The 27,493-nt window shown below is 48.4% G+C and overlaps 1 protein-coding gene across 5 annotated transcripts in view; it reads left to right on the top strand.

Moving 5' to 3' along the window:
* Positions 1-26,088, top strand: part of TNRC18 (trinucleotide repeat containing 18) — a 128,856-nt gene extending 102,768 nt beyond the window's left edge. For 3 of the 5 annotated variants that reach the window (XM_060282619.1, XM_060282618.1, XM_060282617.1), the window contains exons 19-30: positions 2,903-3,354; positions 5,067-5,255; positions 6,425-6,566; positions 8,974-9,091; positions 10,644-10,719; positions 11,607-11,715; positions 12,955-13,071; positions 14,369-14,536; positions 15,904-17,204; positions 18,517-18,753; positions 20,488-20,562; positions 21,400-26,088. In XM_060282619.1, the coding sequence (XP_060138602.1) occupies positions 2,903-3,354; positions 5,067-5,255; positions 6,425-6,566; positions 8,974-9,091; positions 10,644-10,719; positions 11,607-11,715; positions 12,955-13,071; positions 14,369-14,536; positions 15,904-17,204; positions 18,517-18,753; positions 20,488-20,562; positions 21,400-21,606 (3,191 nt within the window). In that variant the 3' untranslated portion in view covers positions 21,607-26,088. The remainder of the gene's footprint in view (positions 1-2,902; positions 3,355-5,066; positions 5,256-6,424; positions 6,567-8,973; positions 9,092-10,643; positions 10,720-11,606; positions 11,716-12,954; positions 13,072-14,368; positions 14,537-15,903; positions 17,205-18,516; positions 18,754-20,487; positions 20,563-21,399) is intronic. The other 2 variants (XM_060282620.1, XM_060282621.1) reach the window with 2 other exon arrangements.
* Positions 26,089-27,493: the final 1,405 nt, after the last annotated feature.

Genomic DNA, 27,493 nt, shown 5'->3' with positions numbered 1-27,493 from the left:
CATTTTGCAAGCAGAACAGATTTGTGGGGAAATGGGAAACAGATTATTCAGTTACACCTGCATCTTCCTCCTCCCTTCTTATTGATTACCTGCCCTTCACCCTAAGGCCCTGAATTATTCACCTTCATCTGGTGATCAGGAAGCTTCAGCCCCCAGCTCTTCAGTGTCCGGCTTCTTAACCGGAAGATTAAATTATGCAAAAAAATGGGGGTTTGAATTGTTCGTATGGATTGCAAAATTCATTTTTTTTTCATAATCAAGGACACCTTGGTGCAGACTCTCCCTCCTCCTTTTTAAAGCCTTCATAATAATTACCATTGAGTAACCTAATGCAACTTCAGGCTTCGGGAAAAAATGTGTGGGAAATTTTCGGTTTGCTCTTTTCCTGGCCCCAGGTGAGCACTGCTGATTTTGAGCGGTTGGGGATTGTGGTCGGAACTAGAGATGGGAAGGCCTGGAAAGAAACCGGGAAAAATTGGGGGGCGGGGCCTTTTCTGTTTACCCCCAGAAAAAACGGGGGGGGGACGACGGGCCGCTGGGTTTTTTGCATCCCCCCCCCCAGTTTTCCCACCAGGCCTTTCCATCTCTAGTTGGGACATGAATCGATTTAGGTATTGCCTTTGCCTCTGTTCCAGAGTGATCTAGATCTCCTAGATCCCTCAGTAATGTCCGCAACGGAAACTTTTATTACGAAAAAACCGCATTTGAGAATAAGGGAGCGAGAGAGCTCACCGCTGGAAAAGAGTCAAGGGGGATTTCTGAGAGAAGTACCCGTGGCTTGAAGAAAACAAAGGCTGAGGTCTCCGCCTCAAAAGCGGGAGGATCTCGTGACCCATTTATGGGTCCGAGAGCGGCACTGGGGGGATTTCCACAGTCTCGTTTCCTGAATTTGGCCTTCCTTCTGGATGTGGAAATGGAGATGTCGGTTCAGGCTGGCGAGAGGGCAAAAGACTTTCTGGCAAAAGGAGGTCAGAGAGACTTGGGGGTCCAGTGATTCCCCAGGGGTCTCTCAGCCTGTGAGGTAAGGGGGGAGAAACGGGGGCTACAAGTGCTGGGATCTGGCATGGGGAAGCCCTTCCCCACCAGGTAGACTGCTTTCTTTAGAATCACACCATCCAACTGGTCCAGTTCCCCCTTTGTTGTTGTTGTTGTTGTTTAGTCGTGTCCGACTCTTCGTGACCCCATGGACCAGAGCATGCCAGGCACTCCTGTCTTCCACTGCCTCCCACAGTTTGGTCAGACTCATGTTCGTAGCTTCGAGAACACTGTCCAACCATCATGTCCTCTGTCGTCCCCTTCTCCTTGTGCCCTCAATCTTTCCCAACATCAGGGTCTTTTCCAAGGATTCTTCTCTTCTCATGAGGTGGCCAAAGTATTGGAGCCTCAGCTTCACGATCTGTCCTTCCAGTGAGCACTCAGGGCTGATTTCCTTAAGAATGGATAGGTTTGATCTTCTTGCTGTCCATGGGACTCTCAAGAGTCTCCTCCAGCACCATAATTCAAAAGCATCAATTCGTCGGTGACAGTTCCCCCTTACTTACTTTCTTCTGCTGCTGCCCACCGGAGGGAGAGACCCCTGTCCGGATGCTTCCGAGCCCTGAACTTCCACTGTGGGCCCAAAAGCAGTTCTTTTAGGGGCTTGCCTGGTTTTGATTTTGCTTCGAAACCCACCAACTGCTTATCCAGGCGACTGCTGCTCAAAGCACGACTTGTGGTTGATAGAGAAGGCGAGGAGAGAGCCAGTAGGACGCCAGTGAAACGACTTTGGGCTTTAGGGTATCGGGACCGACAACTGGGCTTCTGTTTATTTCATTTATTTCATAGAATTTATACACAGCTTGATTGTAAAACACACACACACACACACACACACTTATCAATAAGAAGTATTAACTGCAATTATTTAAAACTTCATAAAGTTTATAAAGCAATAGATGAAAACATTAAAACTTGCATTACGTTTCGGAGCTCCTGAAAGTCAAACGGTTTTCACAGAAATATCTGCAAAGAGGAGAGAGAGAGAATTTGGGGGCAGTTCTCCTTGTTTTGGATGTCTTCTGGATGGTTTGACACACATCCCAAAGTCCAAGAATCCATATTTTTTTTTCTATTTTCCCTGGGGATGTGCAATGTGCATTTTTTGCAACATAAGCCATCTTCCTGTGCTGTCAGGTGCCTTGAAGCTATGCTGTGAAAGGTGGTACATGTATATAATATTGTTATATACTGCCTTTCCTAGCCTCTTAGCTGTTTGCATAAAAATGCAATGGGACAATAAAAAGGTAAAGGGCCCCCTGACCATCAGGTCCAGTCGTGTCCGACTCGGGGGTTGTGGCGCTCATCTCGCTCTATAGGCCGAGGGAGCCTCTTAGCTGTTTGCGTAAAAATGCAATGGGACAATACATTACAGTAAATTCAGCAGTCAAAGCGTCACCTATCAAGCCAGCCTCCGAAAGACCTTTTCGAAGGCCGTATAAGGGAGGAGCCGGTCGTTTATTGTGTTTATTTAAAAATGCTGGTAGCATTAAGATAAATTCAACAGTGTTAACAAGTTTTGGTGGATGTAACATGGATTACTGAATGGCTTAGTTCATGTAAAATGTATGGCATGCAAAATGAACCACGGAAGGAGAAGGGAAGTCATTGATTTAAGGTTGTTTAAATGAATATTTGGAAATGTAATTTAGAAAAATTAATTGAAAAAAAAATTAAAAGAAGAAGAAGAAGGGAGGAGCTGGTCGCTGTAGAGGCCGTTACAGAGGCCACCTCAGCAAAGGCCCTGCTCCTTCGCTGTAATAGCACTTCCCAAACAAAAATGCAGATTTTGGCCCTTGACCAGGAACGTACCTTGCCAAGTTCAGTTGAGTTGCTTGGTTTGACTGCCCCTTTTCTCCACGTCTAGGGACGGAGTTTGAATACACAGACTCTGAGAGTGAGGTGAAGATCAGGAAGAAGTCTCCCTCCGGCCTCCTGCGTGGGAAGAAGGGGCTGGCAGAAGCAGGCAGTGCCCCAGGTGCCCAGCCAGGGAGCGCGATGGACATCACCTCCTCAGGCAGCTTGGAGAGGGCCAAGATGGCGTCCGAAAAGAGCAGCAAGAAGCTGAAGAAGTTCAAGTCTCCAAAGGACCTGAGCTTCGAGTTTGGGCTGGAGGCGAGTGACGATGACCTCTGGAGCCGCCGGCGCAGCGAGCGGATCTTCCTCCACGACGCCACGGCCTCTACGGCCGGGCTGGCTGCCACGGCGCAGACCAGTTCGACCCCTGTGGCCAAAGCTGCTGGGCGCTGCGTGAAGGGAACGCCCCTCAGCCCCAAGAAAGACGGAGGCAAAGGGAAAGAAAGGAAGGAGCTTGGAAAGGTACGAACCACGAGCCACTCTGTGTTGGGAGGTGCAAAGGGGGAAGGCGGCACAAAATTCTGCAAAATGCAGTGTTGGCGAACAGGATCTGGCGACAATATAGATAGTCCATATGCATTTATGGATTGCTGTCGGGGAACGAGACATAAAACTCTAGATGCATTGAAGGTAGTGACTGGGACTATTTGTAGTACAGTCGTACCTCGGAAGTCGGACGGAATCCGTTCTGGAAGTCCGTTTGGCTTCTAAAACTTTCGGAAAACAGAGCACGGCTTCTGACTGGCTGCAGGAAGCCCCGCCGGATGTTTGACTCCCCAAAATAGTTCGCAAACTGGAACACTCACTTCTGGGTTTACGGCGTTTGGGAGCCAAAATGTACAAGAACCACGCTGTTCAAAAACCAAGGTACGACTGTGTAGGCATGATAAGATTTAAACAGGGCAGGGGTGCAAAACATGGGCCCTATTATGCCAAGTGAAATAATTAAAGCATTTGATTGCCCTGAGTTGGCCATATTCGTTTGTTGGCCAAGGAATATGTGTATTAGTTTTTGAGGCACATGGGCATGTAGAGTCTTAGAGAAGTGGCCACAGGGCCTGGGCCTGCCATGTTGAGCAATTCACATAGAATTGTAGAGTTGGAAGGGAACACCAAGGGTCATCTAGTCCAACCTCCTGCAATGCAGGAATCTCAGCCTGCCTGTCACCTCGCTTCTCATCGTTGGAAGGCCCAGTGTGTGGCCGGCCAAGGAAATGGCACATTCCACACGAGGAGAGGGCTTTAAAAGAGGATTAGACAAGTTCATGGGAGGAGAGGGCTTTTGAGGGCTAAGGGACATGGCGACTCTTCTCTGCCTCCACGGTCAGAGGCAGCAATGCTTCTGAATACCCATTGCTGGAAACCGCAGGAATGGAGAGGGCTCTTGTGCTCGGATCCTGCTTGCTGATTTCCCACACGCACCTGGTCGGCCACCTTGATCCCCAGTCTGGTGAACTCCAGTGGTTGGACAACAGCAGCTACCATCATCCCTGGCCATGAACTCTGCTGGCTGAGGTTGTATCTGGAGGATCTGCTCTGTGGTGTCTCATGTATGCCTGCCGGCCATCAATTTTCCGTACTGTTTTGGAAGGAACCCAAAGCATCATCTCGTCAAACGCCTTATATAAGGTCCGACTGACTAGTCCAGGCATCCCCAAACTTCGGCCCTCCAGATGTTTTGGACTACAATTCCCATCATCCCTGACCACTGGTCCTGTTAGCTAGGGATCATGGGAGTTGTAGGCCAAAACATCTGGAGGGCCGAAGTTTGGGGGTGCCTGGACTAGTCCATGTCGTGGAGCATCTCCAGGGCCCCGTGGCCACGAGAGGCCTTTCTCTTTGAACTGGGCTGAAAGAGGGGCCTCCTGCATTTACTACACGGTCCATATTGACTCAGCATTGACTCAGATTGATGGTTCCAGAACCTATGCAGAAAGCGTCATTTGAGCATGTGCAGAATGCGGTTCCCCACACCTTTAAGGAAGTCCCAAGCAGTCACCCCACACCTGAGACTAGGGCTGGGCAAGATAAGAGAGGATAGGAGTCCCAGGCAGATTTCGGTCCCCCTGCTCCTCTTTGAGTTGCACTCGCTGAGCACCTGCCTTTCCCTTCCTTCTGACCAGCAAGACTGATTGACCGAGAACTTTCTTTCTCTTCTTATTTTTGTTGTGCAGAAGAAGAAAAGCAAAGAAGGCGCCTTCTGCTCTTCCTCCTCGTCCTCCTCCTCATCCTCCTCGTCCTCTTCCCTCTCGCCTCCAGGCATCGCCAGCTCCATGCCTGACGCCCGAGGCAGCCTAACCAGCTCCCTGGGCTCCAGCAAGAAAAGCAAAACCAAGGCCAAAGCCAGAGAAGTGAAGAAAGAGGTGAGGCCTTCACACAGGCTGGCAGCGCCTCTTAGATGTGTGGAGGAGCGTTTGAAAACGGCATCTCCATCCACCCCCCCCCCAGTCCGAAGTGGTAGAATCCACTTCAGCAACCATCTCCACCCCCACCCCCACCCCCCAAAATGTGTAGGTCAGATCTGAAGCATACATACTGGGAAGCTCTGCAAATTTCACCGCTCTTACTTTGCATAATTCATTCTGCCGCTTTGCATAATTTATTCTGAATAATATCAATTTTGGGGGCGGGAATTTGCACACGTTTCTGCTGTTTTGCATAATTCACTCTGCGGTTTTTGCTGTTTTGCATGATGGGCTTCTGGTTTTGCTAGTTACGTGGGGGGGGGCAGTCAAGGTTGCTCGAACTGACCCCTACCCCAGACTGTGGTTTGTGAGATTTCAGAAAGCATCTCATTGCAGCCATGGGGTGGAATTCCATAGGGAAAAATAAAGGAAGGTGAGGGTCCAAAGGAAGCTTGATTCTGTGCCCACTGCAATTTTGGACACCTTTTCTGCGCTCCCAGCCCTTAGTATATTGCACCCCCCAAGGAATGCCACCCTGATCCCCACAGCCAGTCCATCCTCAGAGGAATTTCCTGGTCTTCTGGGTCTTGGGTACCACTGGGGAAGCGGTAGCCGTTTCCAGAGCCTCCTCGGAGCAGGCGCTGGGCAGCTTCTCCTGCTCCACAGCCTGCAGAAGGGGACTGCGGAAGCAGCTCTGTCCCTCCCAGAATTAGGTTACTACCACACCATACATTCAAAGCTCAACGATACCAAAACAGCCATGGCTCCCCCCCAAAGGATTCTGGGAGCTGTAGTTGGTTAAGAGTGCTGAGGTTTGCGAGGAGACCCCTGTTTGTTTCCCAGAGTTCCCTGAGCGGAAGAGGGGACTGGCTGTTAAGCCACCCCAGGGATTGTGGCTCCGCAAGGAGAATCGGGGTCCCCTAGCCAAGCTCGGTGCCCTTCACAAACCACAGCGCCGTTTCACTTGAGGCGAGGGAAATAAACGCAGACAACGGGGAGGTCTGGAAAAGCTAGCAGATGGAATGGGGGCCAGGGGAGGAAGAGGAGGAAAAGTTCTGCCACAGGGCTGTGGGTCTTGGGAGAAAGGTTTTTTTTGCTAACCCCCGCTTGCTTTGTCCCTTGCCCAGAACCGAGGGAAAGGAGGGGCCGTCAGCAAATTGATGGAGAGCATGGCTGCCGAGGAAGATTTTGAGCCCAACCAGGACAGCAGCTTCTCGGAGGATGAGAATGTGCCGCTCAGTTTGCTCCTAGAGAGGCCTCTGACTCCGGGTGAGAGACGGTTCCTGGTTCCTTAATCTCTTCCTGCCCCATCTAAAAGGCTGCAGACAGTTTCAAGAACACTCAGTCCGCATGGAGTGTTTGTATTCTCCCCCCTCCTCCTCCTATTATTATTTTGAAAAATTACTTGGTTTTTCAGATTAAAATCTTGCAGTCATATATCAAACATAGAACATAAAAACAAGATTCTGAGGAATCTCCTGGACTTCCACCCTCCCCTTTGTGGGTCCTGTTATTAATCATTTTCTCCTGCATCTTTTATGATGATCCAAATGTTCTACATCTCCATTGTATCCAAAATTCACCATTAAACTACAAGTGATCATTCCAATCCTACTAACAATTTTAACTGTTTAAAATGCTCTTTAAGATAAGTTTTAAATTTTCCCCTTTCCTTATTACAATTTTTGTTCTTCCTGGTTTCTTATTCTTCTGGTCATTTTAGCCATTTTGGGATAATCTTTGTGATCCTTTAGCTCACCCGGTAGTTATAGAAACTACTTTCTGACGTAGTTCAGAAACTTCATTCCAAAGACAGCGGAACTCCCTCCCACAGGAGTCAGTGGGGCCACCAACCTGGATGGCTTTAAAAGAGAATTAGACAAATTCAGAGGAGAGGAGAGGACTATGGATGGCTACCAGCCAGGATGGCTCTACTCTGCCTCCACAATTGAGGGCATCCATGCTTCTGAATCCATGCTTCTGGATCCATGCTTCTGAATCCATGCTACTGGGACCCAGGTGGCACTGTGGGCTAAACCACTGAGCCTAGGGCTTGCTGATCAGAAGGTCAGCGGTTCGAATCCCTGTGATGGGGTGAGCTCCCATTGCTCGGTCCCAGCTCCAGCCAACCTAGCAGTTCGAAAGCACATCGAAATGAAAGTAGATAAATAGGAACCGCTATAGTGGGAAGGTAAACGGCATTTCCATGTGTTGCTCTGGTTTGCCAGAAGCGGCTTTGTCATGCTGGCCACATGACCTGGAAGTTGTACGCCGGCTCCCTCGGCCAATAATGTGAGATGAGCGCGCAACCCCAGAGTCGGTCACAACTGGACCTAATGGTCAGGGGTCCCTTTACCTTTTTTATGCTTCTGAATGCCAGTTGCTGGAGACCCCAGGAGAGGAGAGCTCCTGTCCTCAAATCCTGCTTGCTGGTTTCCCACTGGGGGATCTGGTTGTCCAGTGGGAGAACAGGAGGCTGGACTAGATGAGCCATTGGCCTAATCCAGCAGGCTCTCCCCATGTTCTTATGTACTCACTGGGTCTGGCTCTGGGTCAGGAGCTGGCAACTAAGTTCATGAGAATGTGGGAAGCTGCCTATAGCAGGTAAAAGCCATTTAACTTAGTGATGTCAACACTGGCTGGCTGTTGTTCTGCAGGGTTTCAGCCAGGGACCTTTACCCTGTCTGCTCGGGGGGTGCCAGGGACTGAACCTGGAACCTTCTGGATGCCAAAAAAATGCTCTGTCATTGAGCCACGGACCTGCCCCATGGAATCCCCATATCCCTTCAGGATAGGAGAAGGCAACCAGGGGCATCTTGCCCATAGGGGCAAGTGGTGCGGGGCGCCAGGGCACCAAGTTCTGGAGGGCACCAGGGAAGAGGTGAGAGACTGGACGTGGCGCCTCCCGGCATCAGCTTGCTGCCCTCGCCCACCTTGCTGAAGCAGCACCGCGCCCGGAGCCTCCGCCTCTTCCCTGCTGGAGGAGCCGCCCTCCAGCCGCTGCCCGCCTCCTCCAGCCCCACATGGCTGCTGGCAGCGCCATAGAAAGGTCGGCAAGTCTGGGAAACGGGGGGCGGAGGGATATTTGCACCATGGTGCCAGATATACTTAAGACGGTCCTGAAGGCAACATAATTCCAACAAAAGAAGAATGGTTATTATAATTAAGTGAATATCTCGAACTGGCGAAATTAACAGAAGTAGTTAGAAACCAATCAAGTGAAAAAATCAGGAGAGAATGGGGTGTCTTTATATGAAGAAAATCGGTTCCCAAAATTAGGACTGGCTTGGTCTAGACTAAAAACTCCACAGGTAGTCAAATTGTCTCTCCATAAAGTTCAAAATGATTACAGACAACTCAAGATATGAGGCCATCTAAACTGTATAGTGGTCAAAGGAAGTTACTTTTTTCTTTTCCTCCCCCCCCCCCACCTCTTGTTGGTGTATCTTTGTTCATTCAAATTTCTTTTTCTACTTTGTATTTTTTGTAAGCTCCCCCCCCTATATGCTTTTGTAATTTTAATTTCCTAATTCATTTAAATGCTTTCTTCTTTGTATGTGTGTAAAAAAAATATGAGAAGGCTGCATATGCCGTAAGTAACATGAGTGCAGATTTCTGCTGCTTTTGAAAGTGCTGCTAATTCTCTCTCTCCCTCCCTCCCTCTGTCGCCCTCCAGCCCCCCGTTCTTGCATCATCGACAAAGACGAGCTGAAGGATGGTTTGAGAGTCCTCATCCCCATGGATGACAAGCTTCTCTACGCCGGCCACGTGAAGACCGTCCACTCTCCTGACATGTAAGAAAAAGGACGGGCGCCACATGCTAGGAGAGTCATGGTGCCTTGGGAGCTGCTGTCCGGCAACATATTAAGCCCAAAGCTCCCTCATCCCTGGGGGTGGCGGGAAATGCCCCACCGAGATTCCTGCCTGTGACTTAATCAGAAGCAGAGGAAAATGATGACAAGCAACTGTCCTGGAATTCTACTCAATATTGATTGATCCAGAACAGAATCTATAGGGTATAGTTAGCAGAGTAGAAACTTAAAACACGTTGCAGGATTTGCAAGACCAGAGGCAATTGTATTTCATCCAGCAGAGCTTGACTGCTCCTAAGGGGAGGGGGGGTTATTGGGTTACTGCTTTTGCTTTGATTTTACGGTTTATGTTGTGGTCTTGTGAACTGCCCTGAGAGCTCTGGGAATAGGGCGGTGTATAAGTGGAATAAATAATAATAATAATAATAATAATAATAATAATAATAATAATAATAATACTGAAGTCAAATGAGCACAATGGTCATAAATCCAATACATTCAGGATTTGCGCTGTCCATAAGAAATCCAGTTGCAGCAGACTTAACTTAAACCTGCAATAGCTTATAATAAGACTAAACCTTAACACTATACAGTATATAGAACATCACACCAGAAGGGAAAGAGAGAGAAAGAACGAGAAAGAGAAACCCACTCTCCTGGTCCTACCTTTATAGTCAGCATGGCCTTGACAGAAGAGATAACAGAGCCAGCTTAAGCCAAACATCATGAACCTTCTGATGTCTCTTTTCACACAGAGAAGCTTCCAGAACCCTCTTGAATGAATTAGAATAGGAAAGATCTCTCCACATCAGAACAATACTTTCTGCACCGAGAAATGCAAACTGACGGCAACCTGTTGAAGGCAAAAGCCGTTAAGCAGTACAAACCTGGCTCAATTTACTTGCTAAACTCCCCGGCCACTTTTTGACACAGTGATCCCTGCAGCCACCGAGAAACCATAAAGACCCACGTAGCAGGGGGACCAGCTGCCTTTAACCCTGTTGCAGAAACCAGCTGGATATAGTAGTGTATTTTGCATCCAACATCACATTGAATAGACATCTCTCCCACACACCAAAACTCCTGCTGTATTTTCATCTGCTGCCATTTTAAGATAGATGCAAAACAATTTTTTTTTTGCCACTTGCACAATTATGCACGCGCTTTATCTGTGCAAGGCCATTGAGTCCAGCTTTGATTAATGCAGAGTTTGGACTTTTATATCGTGCTCTTAAGCGCAGAATAATGCTGCTAAATATTCATTGCTTCTGACCAAAAGGCCACTCTTTTTCGTTCATCTCCACCCATAATCTCTGGCTTAAAAACAACAGGCCATGCTGCAAATATTTCCAGCTTGATAAATAATCTCCTCCTGCAGATCAGCCCGAAGCAATATGTTTCCCGAGGAAACTGGCTTGTAGAACATTCTTGGGCATCAAAATTTCTCTCTGGTGGTTTTGTTTTGACTTCTCGGTGTTTCTGAGCCTCCTCCTCTTCCTCCTTCACTGTTGATTTTTGGGTTTGTGCGTTTCAGATACCGAGTCGTGGTGGAAGGAGAGCGAGGGAACCGACCCCACATATATTGTCTGGAGCAGTTGCTGCAGGAGGCAGTAAGTAGGACCCCATAATTTTCTAGGAAGGTGGTGTCTTGCCAAATGCAAGGTGGTTCTTTTAAAATGAGATTCAGAAGCAATATAAAACATAATAATAATAATAATAATAATAATAATAATAATAATAATTTATTTATACCCCGCCCATCTGGCTGGGTTTCCCCAAACACAAGTGAGTGAGAAGATTTTATTCTAAACAGCAAGCAATCTTCTTCTTGTTTGGTGATCCCTCGTAGCCGAGTAAGATTGTCTTCCATGAACGCTGTTTTAATAATGAGTCTGTAAGTGACTGTGGAGGCCAATTCTGGATCCACACGTCCTTCCACAGTGGGGACATTGGTTCCCGGGCGTGAGTTGATCACTGTGTGGATTTGCCAAGCGTGCCTTCCTCTTAGGACATTTCTCCCTTGCGTCCTGAGTTCAAATGTCTTGAGCAAGCAGTAGATACAAACCAAGCAAGCACTTCCACCTGCCACTTGGAAGCCTCCAAGAAGCGGAGAAGCGACTCCCCCAGGTAGCCTCAGTTTGCACGGCCCTGCAGCTAGCCAGTCCATGCACAAGCTTCTCAAAAACCCTGCCCCAAACCCATCCGATTTATAGATAGCTAGCCTGTTAGCCCGTGTGGCTTGCCCGACTGGCTACATGCAGATTATTAGTTAGCCACCTCGCCCAATGCCTCACTTTCTCCAAACAATGCCCAACATCAAAGAAGGTACCCAGCGCTATCGCTTCCTCCTAAGAGATTAGGACATTAAAGCTTTAGGTTGCTTGACAATGGGAAGACCCAAGAGATCTGCCAGCAGGTCTTGATCTACTTTTCCCTCCCCCCTGCCCTACCACACAGGGCAAAAAGCAAGAGTTAACGGATGCTTCCTTCTGCACAGATCATTGACGTGAAACCTCCTTCGGTGCGATTCCTCCCAGAAGGCACGCGAATCGCCGCCTACTGGAGCCAGCAATATCGTTGCCTCTACCCAGGGACAGTCGTACAGGGTAAGACCGTCATGCAGTCAGGTGGCGAGGGAGACAAAGGAGCTCGAAAGCAGGGTGGATTTGATTTAAATCAAATCGATTTAAATCACGATTTAAATCACAATTTAAATCACTAGTCAGTAAGACTTGATTTATTTATTTATTTATTTATTTATTTATTTATTTATTTATTTACAGAAAGACTCAGCCTTGCTGGTATAATCTTAATATTTACAACCAGATGAAGGTTTCATTTTTGGAATAATAAATGTTCAGAGTAGTTTTTACAGCTATATCAAAAATTACTGATTTGGTTATACTGTTAGAAATACATAGACAGATAACTATGAAATGATTGTGAGGTTAATAAGTTAACTTTTTATATTTGGACTTTTTTGCTGTTCTTCATTGGAAGGAGAAAAATAATCATTAGTAACAATTTCAACAATTTATTTAGCTAAAGAATAACGTTATAGCATATGTATCCATGTTTGTTAAGTGATGTGGTTAAAACAAATCCTTATTTCCTGATGAGTAGCTTTTGGACTATAATGTAACTTAAATAGAAATCTATCTTTAGAAAGATTTTTCCTCCCAAAGCATTTCATTTTTAAAATCCGATTTAAATTTTTAAAAAATCTGATTTTTTTAATTTTTTAAATCATTGATTTTTATCCGCCCTGCTCTAAAGGAAGATAAGGAGATAGCAGAGAAGGAATTATTTGCATCTGTCTTCCTAGCAAAAATTATAGAGAAGATCCCAGCGCCTGAACTAACTTTTGCAGAAAGAGTCTCTTAGGAAGAGGCAGGTGGTGGTGATATGAGATGAAGTGCCAAGCCTTACTGACAAAATAAAAACTGGCAAAACACTGGGCCTGGACGGGTCTGAATTCAAATGTGAAATTTTAACAAAAATACGCAACTTGTCCCTCAGCCTCCATAACAGAACTGGAAAGTAGGCAATGTAACACTAATTGTTGTTCAAGGGATCTGGGAAGTGGGGGTATGGACTGGAAATTACAGGCTGGCTAGGTTAACATCAGATCCAGGAAATTGGGAAGGATTGTTAAGCATCATAGAAGAACAAGCCTTGCTGAAGCAGAACCAGCATGGCTTCTGCAAGGGAATGTCCATTGGAAGTGTCAGAAAGCATATGGATATTTGTGATCCACTTAATGCAATGTAATTGTACCTCACCAAAGACTGCAGAGTGAACTTGTGCGCGCCCTGATGATAATTTATTTCCTTTTCTATCCAAAGGGGCTCATGATCAGGAGGAAGATGGGGATCTGATAACAGTGGAGTTTGATGATGGCGACACTGGCCGGATCCCCTTGTCCCACATCCGGCTCCTTCCACCTGATTACAAGATCCAGTGTGAGTTTGGCCCTTCGGTTGCAGAATCCCCGGGCATCAAGAAGAGAGGTTGGAGAGCCCACCTCTCTCAGCCCTCCCCACTGCCCCACAACAGGAGAGAGGCCCAGTTCCCTTTCTCTCCTGATGACCCTCATTTCCCCACAGTAGACTGGTAATGGGAACCCAGAAACATAGGATCCCCTTGTGTGTTTGTGTGTCCCCCCACAAGCATCCACTTTCCCTCCCCAAGAAAGCTTTATGTCATCAGCACATTCAAAGCATATTCATAGTACCTGATTGCAGCAGGAACAGAGTGGAGAAAAGGGATTCAATGTGTTATTCCTACATTGCAGGGGGTTGGACTAGATGGCCCTTGGGGATCTCTCCCAGCTCAGTGATTCTAATTCATACACCCAATATGCCTAAAAGAACCAGATTTGTATTGGGTTGGAACTAGTCTATTAGTGGTTTTCACATTCACATATTCAATAAAGGATCTTCACAAATGGATTTTCTTTTTCTTATTTATTGAATTTATATACTGCCCTATACCGGGGGGGGGGGTCTCAGGCCGGTTCACAGAATGAAATCAAGATATAAAACCACAAAATACACGATAAAAATAAAAACAACTGAATAGCTCCCCCCCACAAAAAAACAACACATTTTAAAAGGGCACAGGGTGTAAATCAGGCATCCCCAAACTTCGGCCCTCCAGATGTTTTGGACTACAATTCCCATCTCCCCCGACCACTGATCCTGTTAGCTAGGGATCATGGGAGTTGTAGGCCAAAACATCTGGAGGGCCGCAGTTTGGAGATGCCTGGTGTAAATCAACCACAGGCCTTCACTTTCTTTGATCTCTTTGCTTTCTCATCTTACAGGTTCACTTCTCAAAGAAAGCCACTCTCCAAACCCTTTGCTTACCAGTAACACAAATTATAAAAATCTAAATTTTTTCCAGAATTCGGCTACAATGGGCTGAGCTGCTAATCAAACCTGGGGAGTCAATTTCTGATCTTTCGGGTCCTTAGCAGGCCTTTCACATAAGTCCGCATTGGAGATTCGGGGACATTTTGCTCTGTAATCTTCACGATTCCTTAATAAATGAAAGCTCAGAACTTGTGGGTCTCCATGCGGGTACTGAGCTGCTTTCCCCCCCCCCCCCAGGGTTCTGAGCTGCTTGCATGCATTCCCTCCACAGGTGGGAGTCTCAGTCTGAATAAACCCTTGTTGAGCTGGGGGGAGTGGCGTGTGTGTCCCTCTTCTGTGTGTGTCTTTGCGGCCCATGCCCAGAATTGCTGCTGGTCTCTTTCAGGTGCCGAGCCATCTCCCGCCCTCCTGGTGCCCAGCACAAAACGCCGCAGCCGCAAGTCCAGCAAGGATACCGGGGAAGGGAAGGAGGGCAGTGGCACAGGGTCCGAGGAGCCAGCGGCGTCCAAAGGCAAAGGGCGTGGGAGAAAACCAAGCACCAAACAGAAAGCCGGTACGAGGCAGCAGCTTCTTTAGTGGGTGGAAATACTGAGGGCGAAACCCTGGAGAATGCGGGAAGCAGCCATAGTCTAGCCCAGGCCAATGGGAGTTGGAGTCAGGAGCTGCCAGTGGCTCTTCAGGGTCGGAAGCAGAGAGAGAAGTCTTTCTTTCCCATCACCTGCTCCTTGCAGATGCCTTTGGGGACTGAACCTGGGACCTTCTGCATACTGCCCTCTCCGTAGTTGGGAATTTTGGAACTCCCTGCCTGAGGAAGCCCGACTGGCTCCTTCTTCGTTCTCCTTCCGCCGGGAGGTGAAGACTGTTTTATTCCAACAGGCCTTCAGGAGATGTTTCTTAAGGAAAGGCCTCTGGAGTGCCGAGCTGCTTTTACTGCCTCTATTTTAACAGATATGCTTTTATAGTGTTTTAATTCTATTTAATTGCTTTTAAATTATTACATTGCATCGGTTTTTAGCTTGTTTTGGTATTTTATCTATGTTGTTTCAATGTGTTCTAAGCTGCCTTGAGTCCTAGTCTGGGGAAAAGGCAGGATAGAAATGTAATAATAATAGCAAAGATTTCTGATCGTCTAGGTTGGTGTGTTAAAAAGCTTTCGATTGACTGAAAAGGCACCTCCAGTTAATCAGGCGCACACCATTAAAAATAAGTTGGTTATTTTTAATAGAAGTACTTCTAAAAGAACTGTAAATGGCAAAGGCTACCTTGGAAGAACATTGCCTTTTTTGTGGGAAGGAATGTTCCTTCTAAGAAGAGTGTCTGCAGAGAGCATAAATAGTCACGGCATCTAAAAGCATAGCGAGGAACATTTTTCCTCCTTCAAAACTCTTGTTGTATTCACATGATTAAATCAACTAGGATTTTCTTCCATATGTACCTGGGTATCTCTACACCTCTCTATGTATAGGACAGTCAACTGAACTGAACTTCAAAGATGGATCTCGGAAGGGCACTGTCAAACATCACATTATAATATATGCAGAAAACTGAGTTAATTCGTTCCTTAAACATGTCAGCTTCTGCATCCTTTGTAACACTATTTGGATTTTAGTACTTGGAAAGAGAGGTCTCTGCTCACTCACCTCTTTCTATGCCTGGGTCTTCAGCTCTGCCTTCTCCAGTCCACATGATCTTTTGTTGGGCTATGATGCCCATCAGCCGTAGCCATAGCAAGGCCAGAGAGCTGGAGTCCCAACAACGATCGGAAGGGTACCAGGTTGGGAGCCGGGGGCCAGGGGAGCTGGAGACACCTGCCTCATTGTTTGACAACATCCTTCCAAGATCCAGAGTAGAGGCACTCTGGCCTTGGGCAAAGGCTATTCCCCCAAAATTTGTTTTGATTTTACTTTTTCTGCTTTCCAGAAGATGCCGTCCTCAAGGAAGAAGCAAGCCAGGGGGAAGCCTCAACCAGCCCATCGCTTGTGCCAGAGAAGCCCGTTTTCCTTAGCAAGCAAAGCGCAAAAGGCTCAAAGAAAGCGCAGCAGATCCCCGCCAGGACCGCGCCTCAGACAGAAGAAAGGCGTCACAGCAAAGGCAGCAAAGTGAAGCCCTCCTCCAAGATGCCTGGCCTGGCCCAGCCCGCCTTCCAGCCCCCGGCATTCAGCAACACCCGGGGGGACGAGCCCTATGCCGAGATCCCGGGCGTCCTGGGGGCCTTCAGCTCTTCAGACGCCTCCTCTGGCAAAGCTCGGTCTAAGAAGGAGAAATCTGCAGAGGAGTCGCAAGAGTTTGGGTCGTCGGCCAAAGCCCAGAGGAAAATCCCCGACAGCGATATCCTCATCAAGCTGGACCACGAAGGAGTGATGTCTCCCAAAACCAAGAAGACGAAGGAGGCCATGCGGATGCTGGGCAGCTCCAGCCTGGCTGGCAGGAGGGACACCAAAAGCATCCTGGGGCTAAGCTACAGCCCCGTGGCCGACGCCAAGCGGCAGAAAGCGTCCAGGGCCAAGGGGGCTGGCGGTGAATCTCCGGCCCCAAACTTTGGGGGGAAGTTTGCCAGCTCCGGAGAGAACTCTGCGAAGCAGCCAGAGGACAAGGCGCAGGCTGGGCCGGCGGGAGACGAGTCGGAAAGCAACAGCAGTGGCAGCAGCTCCGAGTCGGAAGGGGAGGAGGAGGCGGAGAAGAACGGAGGGGGAGCCCCCGATAGCAGCTCGGCCAGTTCACGGGCCTCCACGCCTGTCTCCTCCTCCAACTCCTCATCCTCCTCTTCTTCCAGCAGTTCCAGCTCTTCCTCGTCCTCGTCCTCCACCTCCTCGTCCTCGTCCTCCAGTTCCAGCTCTTCCTCCTCCTCGTCATCGTCTTCCTCTGCCACGGATGAAGACTCCTCCTGCAGCTCGGATGACGAGGCGGCCGAATCCCAGGCGGGGGCCTCCTCCACCCAGCAGACCCTCCCCGCCAAAGTGGCCAAGCAGGCGGGGAAGTCTCGCTCGGCCGCAAACCCCCAGAGCCCCAAGCAGGAGCAGCAAGCGGTGCAGAAGCAGCAGCAGCAACAGCAGCAGCAGGCGGGGGGCAAGACCCGCCCCAAGAAGCGGGAGGGGATCCATCTGCCCACCACCAAGGAGCTGGCCAAGCGGCAGAGGCTGCCCTCGGTGGAGAACCGGCCCAAGATCGCGGCCTTCCTGCCAGCGCGGCAGCTCTGGAAGTGGTTTGGGAAGCCCACCCAGGTCAGCTCCTTCTCCTGCTGGGGGGGGGGTGTCTTTCCTTTGCTCTCTGGGTCTCCGGCTGGGACCTCCCCCCTCGCTTTCTCAGGGGTGTTATCTTAGCGCACATTGCAAAGTTTGCATGACACAGGATGTGAATGAATGTAAATACAGCCTCTGTGAATAATAATACTCTGGGCGGCTTCCAACAAAATATTAGAATGCAACGGTCTGCTAAACATTAAAAACTTCCCTAAAAACTTCCCTGCCTTCAGATGTCTTCTAAATGTCAGGCAGTTGTTTATTTCCTTGACATCTGGTGGCAGGGTGTTCCACAGGGTGGGCGCCACCACCAAGAAGGCCCTCTGCCTGATTTCCTGTAACCTCACTTTTCGCAGGGAGGGAACTGCCAGTAGGCCCTCGGAGCTGGACCTCAGTGTAAATAAGTTATGATGGATGTAATAATGGAATACTGAATGGTCTGGTTGCTGTAAAATATGCAGGGATTTATGATATGCAAAATGAAGCATGGAAAGAGAAGAAGGGAAGTCATGGATATCTTAAGGATGTTAAAATGAGTATTTTAAATGATAAAACAGAAAATTTAATAAGAAGTATATACAGAAAAAAAATGTAGGGAACATTGCTTTATCTGAACGTCTGGCCAGGCATAGACATCATTTACGGTAGTCTGCATTGCAAAGCCAAATTGAACAGTTTTGATGCAGATTGGTTTTTCATTTTTTGTTATTATATAAATAGGGAGGGTCTTATAGGCACTACTCCTGGTGGTTGGGCTATATAGACTCATCTTAAAAGCTTGGCTATATTTCACTTCACCTCTGCAATTTGTTTTTTTATACTGAATATGCCCCTTGTGTGGATCTCTTCATAAGGTTAGGTGTCCATTTCTACATATCATTATGACAAACCATTTAAAAAAAATATCTTTTTTTTAAAAAAAAAGAGACGCATTGAAGCCCCCATTCTGTGGAACCCTGGTTGGCAGATGTTCGGGCCACAAAAAGACAGTAAAAGGCCACCACGACAATTGGGATTGTTTCCCAACTCATTTCCAAAATCAAGGGAGGAAACCGACTTGTAAGAACACCCACAAGATTTCAACTTTACAGATAAGGGTGGGCAGAAGTTAGATCTGCTGGTGGATCTCTGAGTGATCTGTAGTGGTACATATTAAATTTTCTGTTTTACAATTGAAAGTACTCATTTTTACATCCTTCAGATATCAAAAAACTCGAATACATACCCTATAAAAAAGAGGAACCTCTGAAGAGGCTCTGAGCTTACGCCACTCCTCTCTCTCTTGATTCCACAGAGGCGTGGGATGAAGGGCAAAGCTCGGAAGCTCTTCTACAAGGCGATTGTCCGCGGAAAGGAGATTATCCGAATCGGAGACTGCGCCGTCTTCCTGTCGGCCGGCCGCCCCAACCTGCCCTACATCGGCCGCATCCAGAGCATGTGGGAGTCCTGGGGGAACAACATGGTTGTCCGAGTGAAATGGTTTTACCATCCGGAAGAAACCAACCCTGGGAAGAAGCTCAACGAAGGCAAGGTAGGAGACCCAGGCGTGATCTCGCAACAGCAGCCGAGGATTCCTTGAGAAACGAGCCAAGAATGGCTGGGGGGGGGTGTTGCTCAAGGGGTGGAGGTCTCTATATGGTAAAGGTAAAGGGACCCCTGACCATTAGGTCCAGCCGTGACCGACTCTCATCTCGCATTATTGGCTGAGGGAGCCGGCGTATAGCTTCCAGGTCATGTGGCCAGCATGACAAAGCCGCTTCTGGCAAACCAGAGCACATGGAAACGCCGTTTACCTTCCCGCTGTAGCGGTACCTATTTATCTACTTGCACTTTGACGTGCTTTCGAACTGCTAGGTTGGCAGGAGCTGGGACCAAGCAACGGGAGCTCACCCCGTCACAGGGATTCGAACCGCCGACCTTCTGATCAGCAAGCCCTAGGCTCAGTGGTTTAACCCACAGCGCCACCTGGGTCTCTATATATTAGCTCAGAGCAAAACTTAGCGGAAGAATGAGAAATCAAGATGACAAACATGTTATAAATGAATGGTTTATTGAATATTCACACATAAATTGCAAACAGATAAAAACATTGGCAGGATTATTGTAATAACCTGCAGTTTTGTAAGAGTATCTATTTAAAGCAGATAAATAAATGAGCAAATTAAGTGGATTTGGATACGCAAAAAGATATTAAAAAATAACTTTAAGGAACTGCAGAAAGAGGGGGAGGGAAGTCAAGTTTTGAAATGTTAAAATGATTGTAAAATTAATGAAATGTATTAACCTGAAAAGTATATGCAGTGGGACCTTGGTTCTCAAACTTAATCCGTTCCAGAAGTCCGTTCCAAAACCAAAGCGTTCCAAAACCAAGGCATGCTTTCCCATAGAAAGTTAATGCAAAATGGATTAATCCATTCCAGATTTTTAAGAACAACTCCTAAAACAGCAATTAAACATGAATTTTACTATCGAACGAGACCATTGATCCATAAAATGAAAGCAGTAAACAATGTACTGCAGTCACACAACCAATCAATCACTAGCTGAACTGGGTTCCACACAGTCACAAAAAAGCTGCAGAAACGGAAATGCAAAATAAATAGCGAAATAAACCGGGGGGGGGGGATAAACGAATTCCTATGCCCCACAAATAACCCAGAGATGCATTTTCAATAAAAGCACATTCTACTCATGTAAAAACATGCTGATTCCCGGACCGTCCGGGGCCAGATTAAGAAGGCGATTGGCCTGGATCCGGCCCCCGGGCCTTAGGTTGCCTACCCATGGATTGAAACATTAGCAGCCCTGGTGAAAGTCATCCAAAACGCCTGCTGCCACAGAACATAATAATAATAATAATAATAATAATAATAATAATAATATAATAATAATAATAATAATAATAATAATAATAATAATTTATTATTTATACCCCGCCCATCTGGCCGGGTTCCCCCAGCCACTCTGGGCGGCTTCCAAAAAAACAAATTCTAAAATACAGAAATCCATCAAACATTAAAAGCTTCCCTAAACAGGGCTAAACATGCGTAGAGTGCTTTTATTTTGCCACTGAATCTCCACCACCGAGTATCCGCTGCTCACCTTGCATGTCCGGGGAAACCAAGATGGTTATGGTGGGGTTTTCTGCGGGGGGCGGGGGGAGAAGCTTTGAACAGTCCTGGGCTTTGCCTCCTAATCTTGCTTTCCCTTTCTTGTTCCTCTCCTCGCCAACCCCCACTGCTCCGTCACTCTGCTTGGTTGTCAGCGCTGGGATCAGAAACCCAGCAGGAGCCTATCGACCGCTCTCCAGGCCTCCAGCCAGAGGAAGGACTTCATGGAGGTGTGTAACAACAACAACAACAACAACAACAACATATTTATTTATTTATTTATACCCCACCCAGCTGGCTGGGTTTATCCAGCCACTCTGGGCGACTTCCAGCAGAATATTAAAATCCAATGATTCATCAGATATTAAAAGCTTCCCTAAACAGGGCTGCCTTCAGGTGCCTTCTAAAAGTCTGATTGTTGTTTATTTCCTTGACATCTGATGGGAGGACGTTCCAAAGGGCGGGAGCCACTACCAATAAGGCCCTCTGCCTGGTTCCCTGGTAACCTCACTTCTCTCCATGAGGGAACTGCCAGAAGGCCCTCAGAGCTATATTGTTATTCTAATAATAATAATAATAATAATAATAATAATAATAATAATAATAATATCTTTAGGCACCAGATGAAAACTGTTAAACTATCTGGCTGCTGTGAAGAAGGGCTTTGTCCTGCCCACCATTTCTCTTAGCCAGGCTGTCTGGCATCTCCTGCCAGTCCTCTTCCTATGCAGGATGGGTCCCTAAAAGGCCTAGCTGACAAAAGGGACCAAAAAGAGCCAAGATTCCCTGCCACTACCAAGAGGGGAGTGAGCCTCCCACTGCCTGAGGCCATTGGCTCATATTGTCCAATATGTGGTTTTGGGTTCTTTCTTCTTCTTTGGTAATCCCTCGTAGCCGAGTAAGATTGTCTTCCATAAACATGACTTCAACAATGGGTCCGTAAGTGACTGTGGAGGCCAATTCTGGATCCACACGTCCTTCCACAGTGGCAGCCCAGAGGTGTGTCCCAAAGTGCCTGCTAACTCTCTCCTCTCTCTCCCTCTCTCCCTTTTCCATTCCTCCCCCAGCGAGCGCTCTACCAGTCCTCGCACGTGGATGAGAACGACGTCCAGACCGTCTCGCACAAATGTCTGGTGGTCGACCTGGAGGAGTACGAGCAGATGCTGAAGACCAAGAAGTATCAGGACAGTGAGGACCTCTACTACCTAGCGGGGACGTACGAGCCCACCACGGGCATGATCTTCAACACGGACGGGGTGCCGGTCATCTGCTAACTGCTTCTGGGAAAGGGAATTCCGGGAGGCACCCCAACACTCCCAAATCTTTCGGATCAATACAGCCCACCCAACTCTGTCCGTGGAGTGGGGGTGGTGGTGGAGCAGAGCGGGGCAGAAGTGAAGTTTATGTGCCTGTTTCCAACGACAGCATGATTGTTTAAGCGCCCGGCCGCATTGCGACAAGACAGGTTCCAGAAGACGAAAGAGGTTTGCCTTGCCCAAAGGGATTTCCTGAAATCAGCTGAGATCCAACCGCTCGTCTCTCCCTCAGAAGAAGGGAACAGATTTGCAGGAAAAGAAACGGCAGGTCGGATTCTGCCTCTCGGGAACGAGCGTGGCTTTGTGGCCACAACCCCTGAACTTTTCCCTCGGGTTCAGACTTCCATAGGATATTTCAGGACACCTGTCGTTCGTTGTTTTTCCTGGACTTTCCGATTCCAAGGTGACCCGTCCCACCTCCCCTCACCAACCGCCAACCGACTTTTGCCAGGTCAGGGAGGGGGCAAACCGTGCGTCGACTGCCAGTTAAAGAACACTTTGTTGTGGACACTCTCGCCTCAAAGCACCTGCTCTCCGCTCTCTAGCAGCAGCCCCAAAATCTCTGGCTGCAAGAGGGGCAGGGGGTCGCTTGGGCGCAAAGAGCTGTGGGCCGACATCCCTCTTAGGTTACGAGGAGCCGAGCGGACGGGCGAGGAGATAAGATGCTGAACCATTTTCACAGCACAAGGGGGGAAAGCCCCCCTCTATTTTTGGACCAGCCCCACTTTCCCAACCTTTTGGGGGGGGGTTGTCTCCCAAACAACAGAATTTCCCTTCCTCGTGTAAGTTGAATGTAAGTCGCCCAGTCCAGCTTGGAAACATGGGTCCTCCTTCATCAGATATTCTCTAAATAATATTACACAGTTTGGGGGGGGGGAGAAGAAGCGTGTTTTGCTGCTGGTCATTTGCTGCTCGCTCTTCAGGAACTCAGAAAAACACTTTTTCCTCCTCCTATTTTTTTTTTACGTCTTCTGGACCCGGCGAGCTGCCTTCTGAAGATATCCACGCAGAATGAGATGCCTCCGCTCTCCTCCGACCCCGCTTCTCCATGCCCCCCCCATGGCACTACTTACGACGGGCAAGGAGGAGCCTGGCAATTGCAGAAACCTCACTTTTCCTCCCCGCCCCTCTCTGCAGGATGGCGGGATCCTGCGCTGAGCTAAGTGCGGACCCAGCACACACCGAATCAGATTGTTCCCCCCCCCCCGCGCCTCCCCCAAAGTTTGTGAGTGTCCATTAATTTGCCCCTGGATCTCTGCCGTTTTTCACCTCCCTTTGTGGGTCAACAGCTCTGGACTTTGCAGGGCAAAAAGCCCACGTTCAGTAGGGATGACCAAGAGAGGAGGTTGGTTTTGAGGGACGGAGGCAGAGGGACTCGAACGACGACACAGTGTTTTTGCACTTAAGAAAACCTCACACACTACAAGCCCAAGACGCCACGATTGTTTCTGCCCTGAACAGAGTGTAGAATTCCAGCACTACAGAGGGGAGTTACTTCACTTAACTCGGACAGATTTTTTTTAAAGAAAACTACCTGGTACAAACAGAAATACCACACACCTGTAGCCGTGGAGAGAGAGAGGGGAGCCTTCCCCTCTCCCCAAATTTTGCAATCCCTTCCTTCTTTTAAAGAACCACAGTGGTGCTGCACGGCCTGCCCTGCTCCCGGCTTTTCGAAGACTTCGGTGGATAATATTTCTACAAGCGACATCAGTCACTCTGTACCAAAAGACTCGTAATGTGCCCCTTACACACATACACACACCAACCCTGTATTATAAGCTCTTTAAAGAAAAGAAAAGAAAACTTTAAAAACAGAGAAAGGAAAAGCAGAGGGGGGGGAGAGAAGAAGCGAAAATGGAATCAACTTTTTAATTATAAATATAAAGTATAAATATATAAATATATATAAATATATAAACTTTTTTTAAGAAAAAACTGTGAAAAAAATTATGAAATTATAAAAGCAAAACACAGTCTGACATTTAGAGTCTTATTTTTTATTTCCCGTTGGATTGTGACTGTAAAAAAAGAAGAGAGAGAAGAGAAACACAGGGGAAACAGAAGATTCAAAACGTTGCTGACACACGAACTGCGTACTGTATCTGTGGAAGCAAACCTTGCGTGAGCAGATGTCTGAAGAGAGATGCAGAGAGAGAGAGAGAGAGAGAGAGAGAAAGAGAGAGAGAGAGAGAAAGAGAAAAAGAAAGAAAGAGAGAGAATTTATGTGAATGTTAAATAGAAAGCACTTAACTGCCCATTGCCTTCTATGGAACACAAGGATATTTTGCAGACAATCGAGAGGAAAGGAGCCAGGTTTTTTGTCCCTTTCTCCCCCTGTTTTATGTTTTTGATTCACACCCCCCTTTTTGCATTCTGTTTGTTGCCGAATTATGTGCGATCCTTTTTCATAAAAAAGCAATTGAAAAACAAAACGAAAAAAAACAACCCGAGCTCTGCCTTTCTTTTGTCGTCTTGGTTCTCCCCTCCCCTTAAAAATAATAATGATCAGGGTGTGATCCTGTACTTGCTGAAGCCGAAGGAGCTGTAAAGATGGGGCAGAAGGCTCGCCGATCGGCGGCGGCTGCCCCACACTGAAAAAGAGGTCCATTAAAAACCCCTGCAGAGAGGGTGGAAGGAGTTGGGTTTGGAGCAGGGGAGGGACAGGATCCCAAACACCCACACGGTCACAAGGACACAAGAGAAATCCACACCGGGATGGGCTCTGGCTAAGGAATTCCTTTGGATCCGATGGGAGCCGGGTAAAAGCTCTCAGTGGCGGCCACGACAGCAAGCAGTAAACTCTTCTGAAGACCAGCTCCTGGAAACTTCAGGAGGGAAGAGGGCTCCTATGCCAGGAACCTGCTTGCGGGCTTCCCTTTGGGGCAACCGGTTGGCCCCTGTGAGAACAGGATGCTGGGCAAGACGGGTCCCCAATGGCTGCATCCACCAGGGCTGTTACATTCTTAGTGTGGGAATGTTCAGGTTGGCAAGAGAGGATCTATTGTTTATTAATATCCTTCCTAACTTGCGCTAGCAAGTTCCTTTACGTAGCAGAGTTACATTCCCCTTTTCATGCACAGCAGATAGCTGGTTGCAGGCTCGTGTGAGCCTCTCACTATTCTACAAATCAGTCTGTCTCAGATTGAATTGTACGTTCCTGGTAAGTTCCCTCGAATCCCTCTTAAAAGAATACAGTACATGTGGAGCTGCCCCATATGGGGGAATAATCCCAGTGCTTCTGCTAGCTGAGAGCTGACAGAGCAGTCCTAGCTAAAAGCTGGTCAAACAAAGAAGGAAGTTAAAAAGAGAGAGTGGGTGTGCTGCGTGACTCGTCCTTTTGTTACCTGGACAGGTTAGCTCACGCCCACCTTCTATCACATGCAAAAGCAAGGATGCTCCAGCCAGGAGGAACAGGAAGTTTCGACTGGCTGGACCAAACATCCCCGTGCATGTCCACTCTAGGAAAACAAGGAATGTTGTACTTGACTGCCCCTCATTGGATCACATCCCACATTTACGAAGGGTGGTATCTCTCCTCTCCCCCCTTTCCTGCCTCCCTCCTTCGGTTCTGAGCTGGTGATGGTTTGGCTGCTGCAGAGCTAACAGCATCCTGTTCTCTCAGTGCCTGCGGGATCTGAGTGCAAGAGCCTCTCCCCTCTTGTGGGATTCAGAAGCATGGCTGGCTCTGGCTGGGGAGCCCTCATGGCTAGTAGCCGTTCAGAGTCCTCTTCTCCATGCCCAGCCCACTTTTGAAGCCATCCAGGTGGGTGATCACCACTGCCTCTTGTGGCAGGGAGTTCCAGAAGTTGTGCTCTGCTGCTGCGGCCATCAGCAGAGCTTTGGGCCAAAGGAGCCCTGAATTCCCTGCCGTACGATGGCCCGGCATGTGTGTCCTCACAGCCCTGTTTGCTCCGAGAGCTGCCTGAGAGTAGACAGTCCTGAGGTTCTAAACATGAAACAAGTCCTGTCCCTTCTTCATCCTGGCTGGGGCTGTTCGTGTTCAGAGGCCTGGCTGGCCCTCAGCCTGCTTCCCCCCACCCCGCTAAGGGTTACGGTGCAGACAGGGCCGTATTAAGCATATCAGGTGCCGTGGTGCGACGATCCCTCCGGTGGCCCCCCCTGCCCTGTTTCTCAGCGCAGCGCCCCCCCGGCGACCTGGCGCATTGCACCACCCAGCCTTGCCTTAGCGCCAGGCCCTGGGTGCAGATGAGCCAAGCAGCCTGGAAGCAAAGAATAAGAGGCCGCCTCTCCACAGTGCGTGGGGGAGGGTGGAGAAACCCCACATTCACCCTGGCAGTCCCCACAAAATGTGCTCCCAGCATGGACATTCGAGCCACACCGTGTCTGCTACAAACTGCGCGCTGCATCTGTTCACAATCCAGCCCACTCGGGCAACGCCACCTTGTTTTGTGTAGCGACCCCTTTTCCCAAGTGGGGAAGCCAGGCTGGGGGTGGGGGGTGATTTGGGCTATTTGGAGGGGCACTTTCCTGCCTCCTTCCTACCGTCTCTAGTTGGCCAAAATATGCCCCAACTTTCAAAAGGCTGTATCATCATCACCATCCTGGGGAATAAAAGGTGTTAGGAGGAAGCAGCTGGCAGGGGGCAGCGAATACCCCCACCTTGAAATTTACCCTATCCTGAAAATGCTCCCATAACCTTTCAGATTACAATAATCCAATGAGCTCAATGTGGGGCAGCCCTGGGGGACAAATTGGAAGCTTTGACTGGTCCCAGAAATCTGGCTGGTCTTCCCTTTACATTTCACATATCCCCCATTTTCAAACAGCTGCCCTGGTTGCGGGTTTGTTTTTGGGCCCAATTCAAGGTGCTCATGTCGGTGATTGAAGCCCTGAAGGACTTGAGCCTCAAAGACCTGCAAGGATGCCTGCTTCCCTACAGACCCTCTTGGGTACTGAGATTGGCAGGGGGGCCCTCTTGGTGGTTCCTCCACCCTCACTCCGAGTGGCGACGGCTAATTTCCCAGTTCCCGACACTTCCTTCCCAAGCAGCACCCACTAGGAGACACCGATGCCCACAATGGGTGCCTACTGGGCACATAGGGAGGGCAACATCGCCATCTGGTGGTTAAAAGGCTACAGCCTCATCCATTCTTCCTTGCAGGCCAGTCTGGTGCGTAATTTGCACAACTTTTGCCTGCTTGGAAGCCCCTTGCCTTGCCTGCTCCTTTCCAAAGCAATTGCAGATAAAATGCTCGTGTATTATTATTATTTTGTTTCTCTGCACTGCATCCACCTGCATGCGTATTCAGAGGCAGGCCGAGTGGGTCATCAGGACACAGAAAGCTTTATACAGACCCCCTGGTCCATCGAGCTCAGCATTGCCTGCACTGACCGGCAGGATTTCAGGTAGAAGTCTTTGCCAACCCTACCTGCGACCTCCTCACAAGGAAGACCCTCTGCCCCTGAGCTGCAGGCCTTCCTGTTCGATCCCAAACTGTCGTCTCACACAGGGACAGGGAACCCAACGTCCTAGGAGTCCCACCAGGCCAACTTGGCATGGCTGACTGGATCTGTAAGGCCACAAGGTCCCTGCCCCCCAGCACCTTGCCATCGACATGACCTGCCCCACATCCACCCAAGCAGTGTGATGCAGCAGCTAAAAAAGCCAATGCAATTCTGGGCTGCATCAATAGGAGTATAGGGTCTAGATCAAGGGAAGTAATAGTACCACTGTATTCTGCTCTGGTCAGACCTCACCTGGAGTACTGTGTCCAGTTCTGGGCACCACAGTTCAAGAAGGATACTGACAAGCTGGAACGTGTCCAGAAGAGGGCAACCAAAATGGTCAAAGGCCTGGAAATGATGCCTTATGAGGAACGGC

This window comes from Zootoca vivipara, chromosome 14, assembly GCF_963506605.1.
Source record: "Zootoca vivipara chromosome 14, rZooViv1.1, whole genome shotgun sequence".
Lineage (NCBI taxonomy): Eukaryota > Metazoa > Chordata > Lepidosauria > Squamata > Lacertidae > Zootoca > Zootoca vivipara.
The sequence above is the reverse complement of the archived record's forward strand: the minus strand, read 5'-3'. Positions and strand labels throughout refer to the sequence as shown.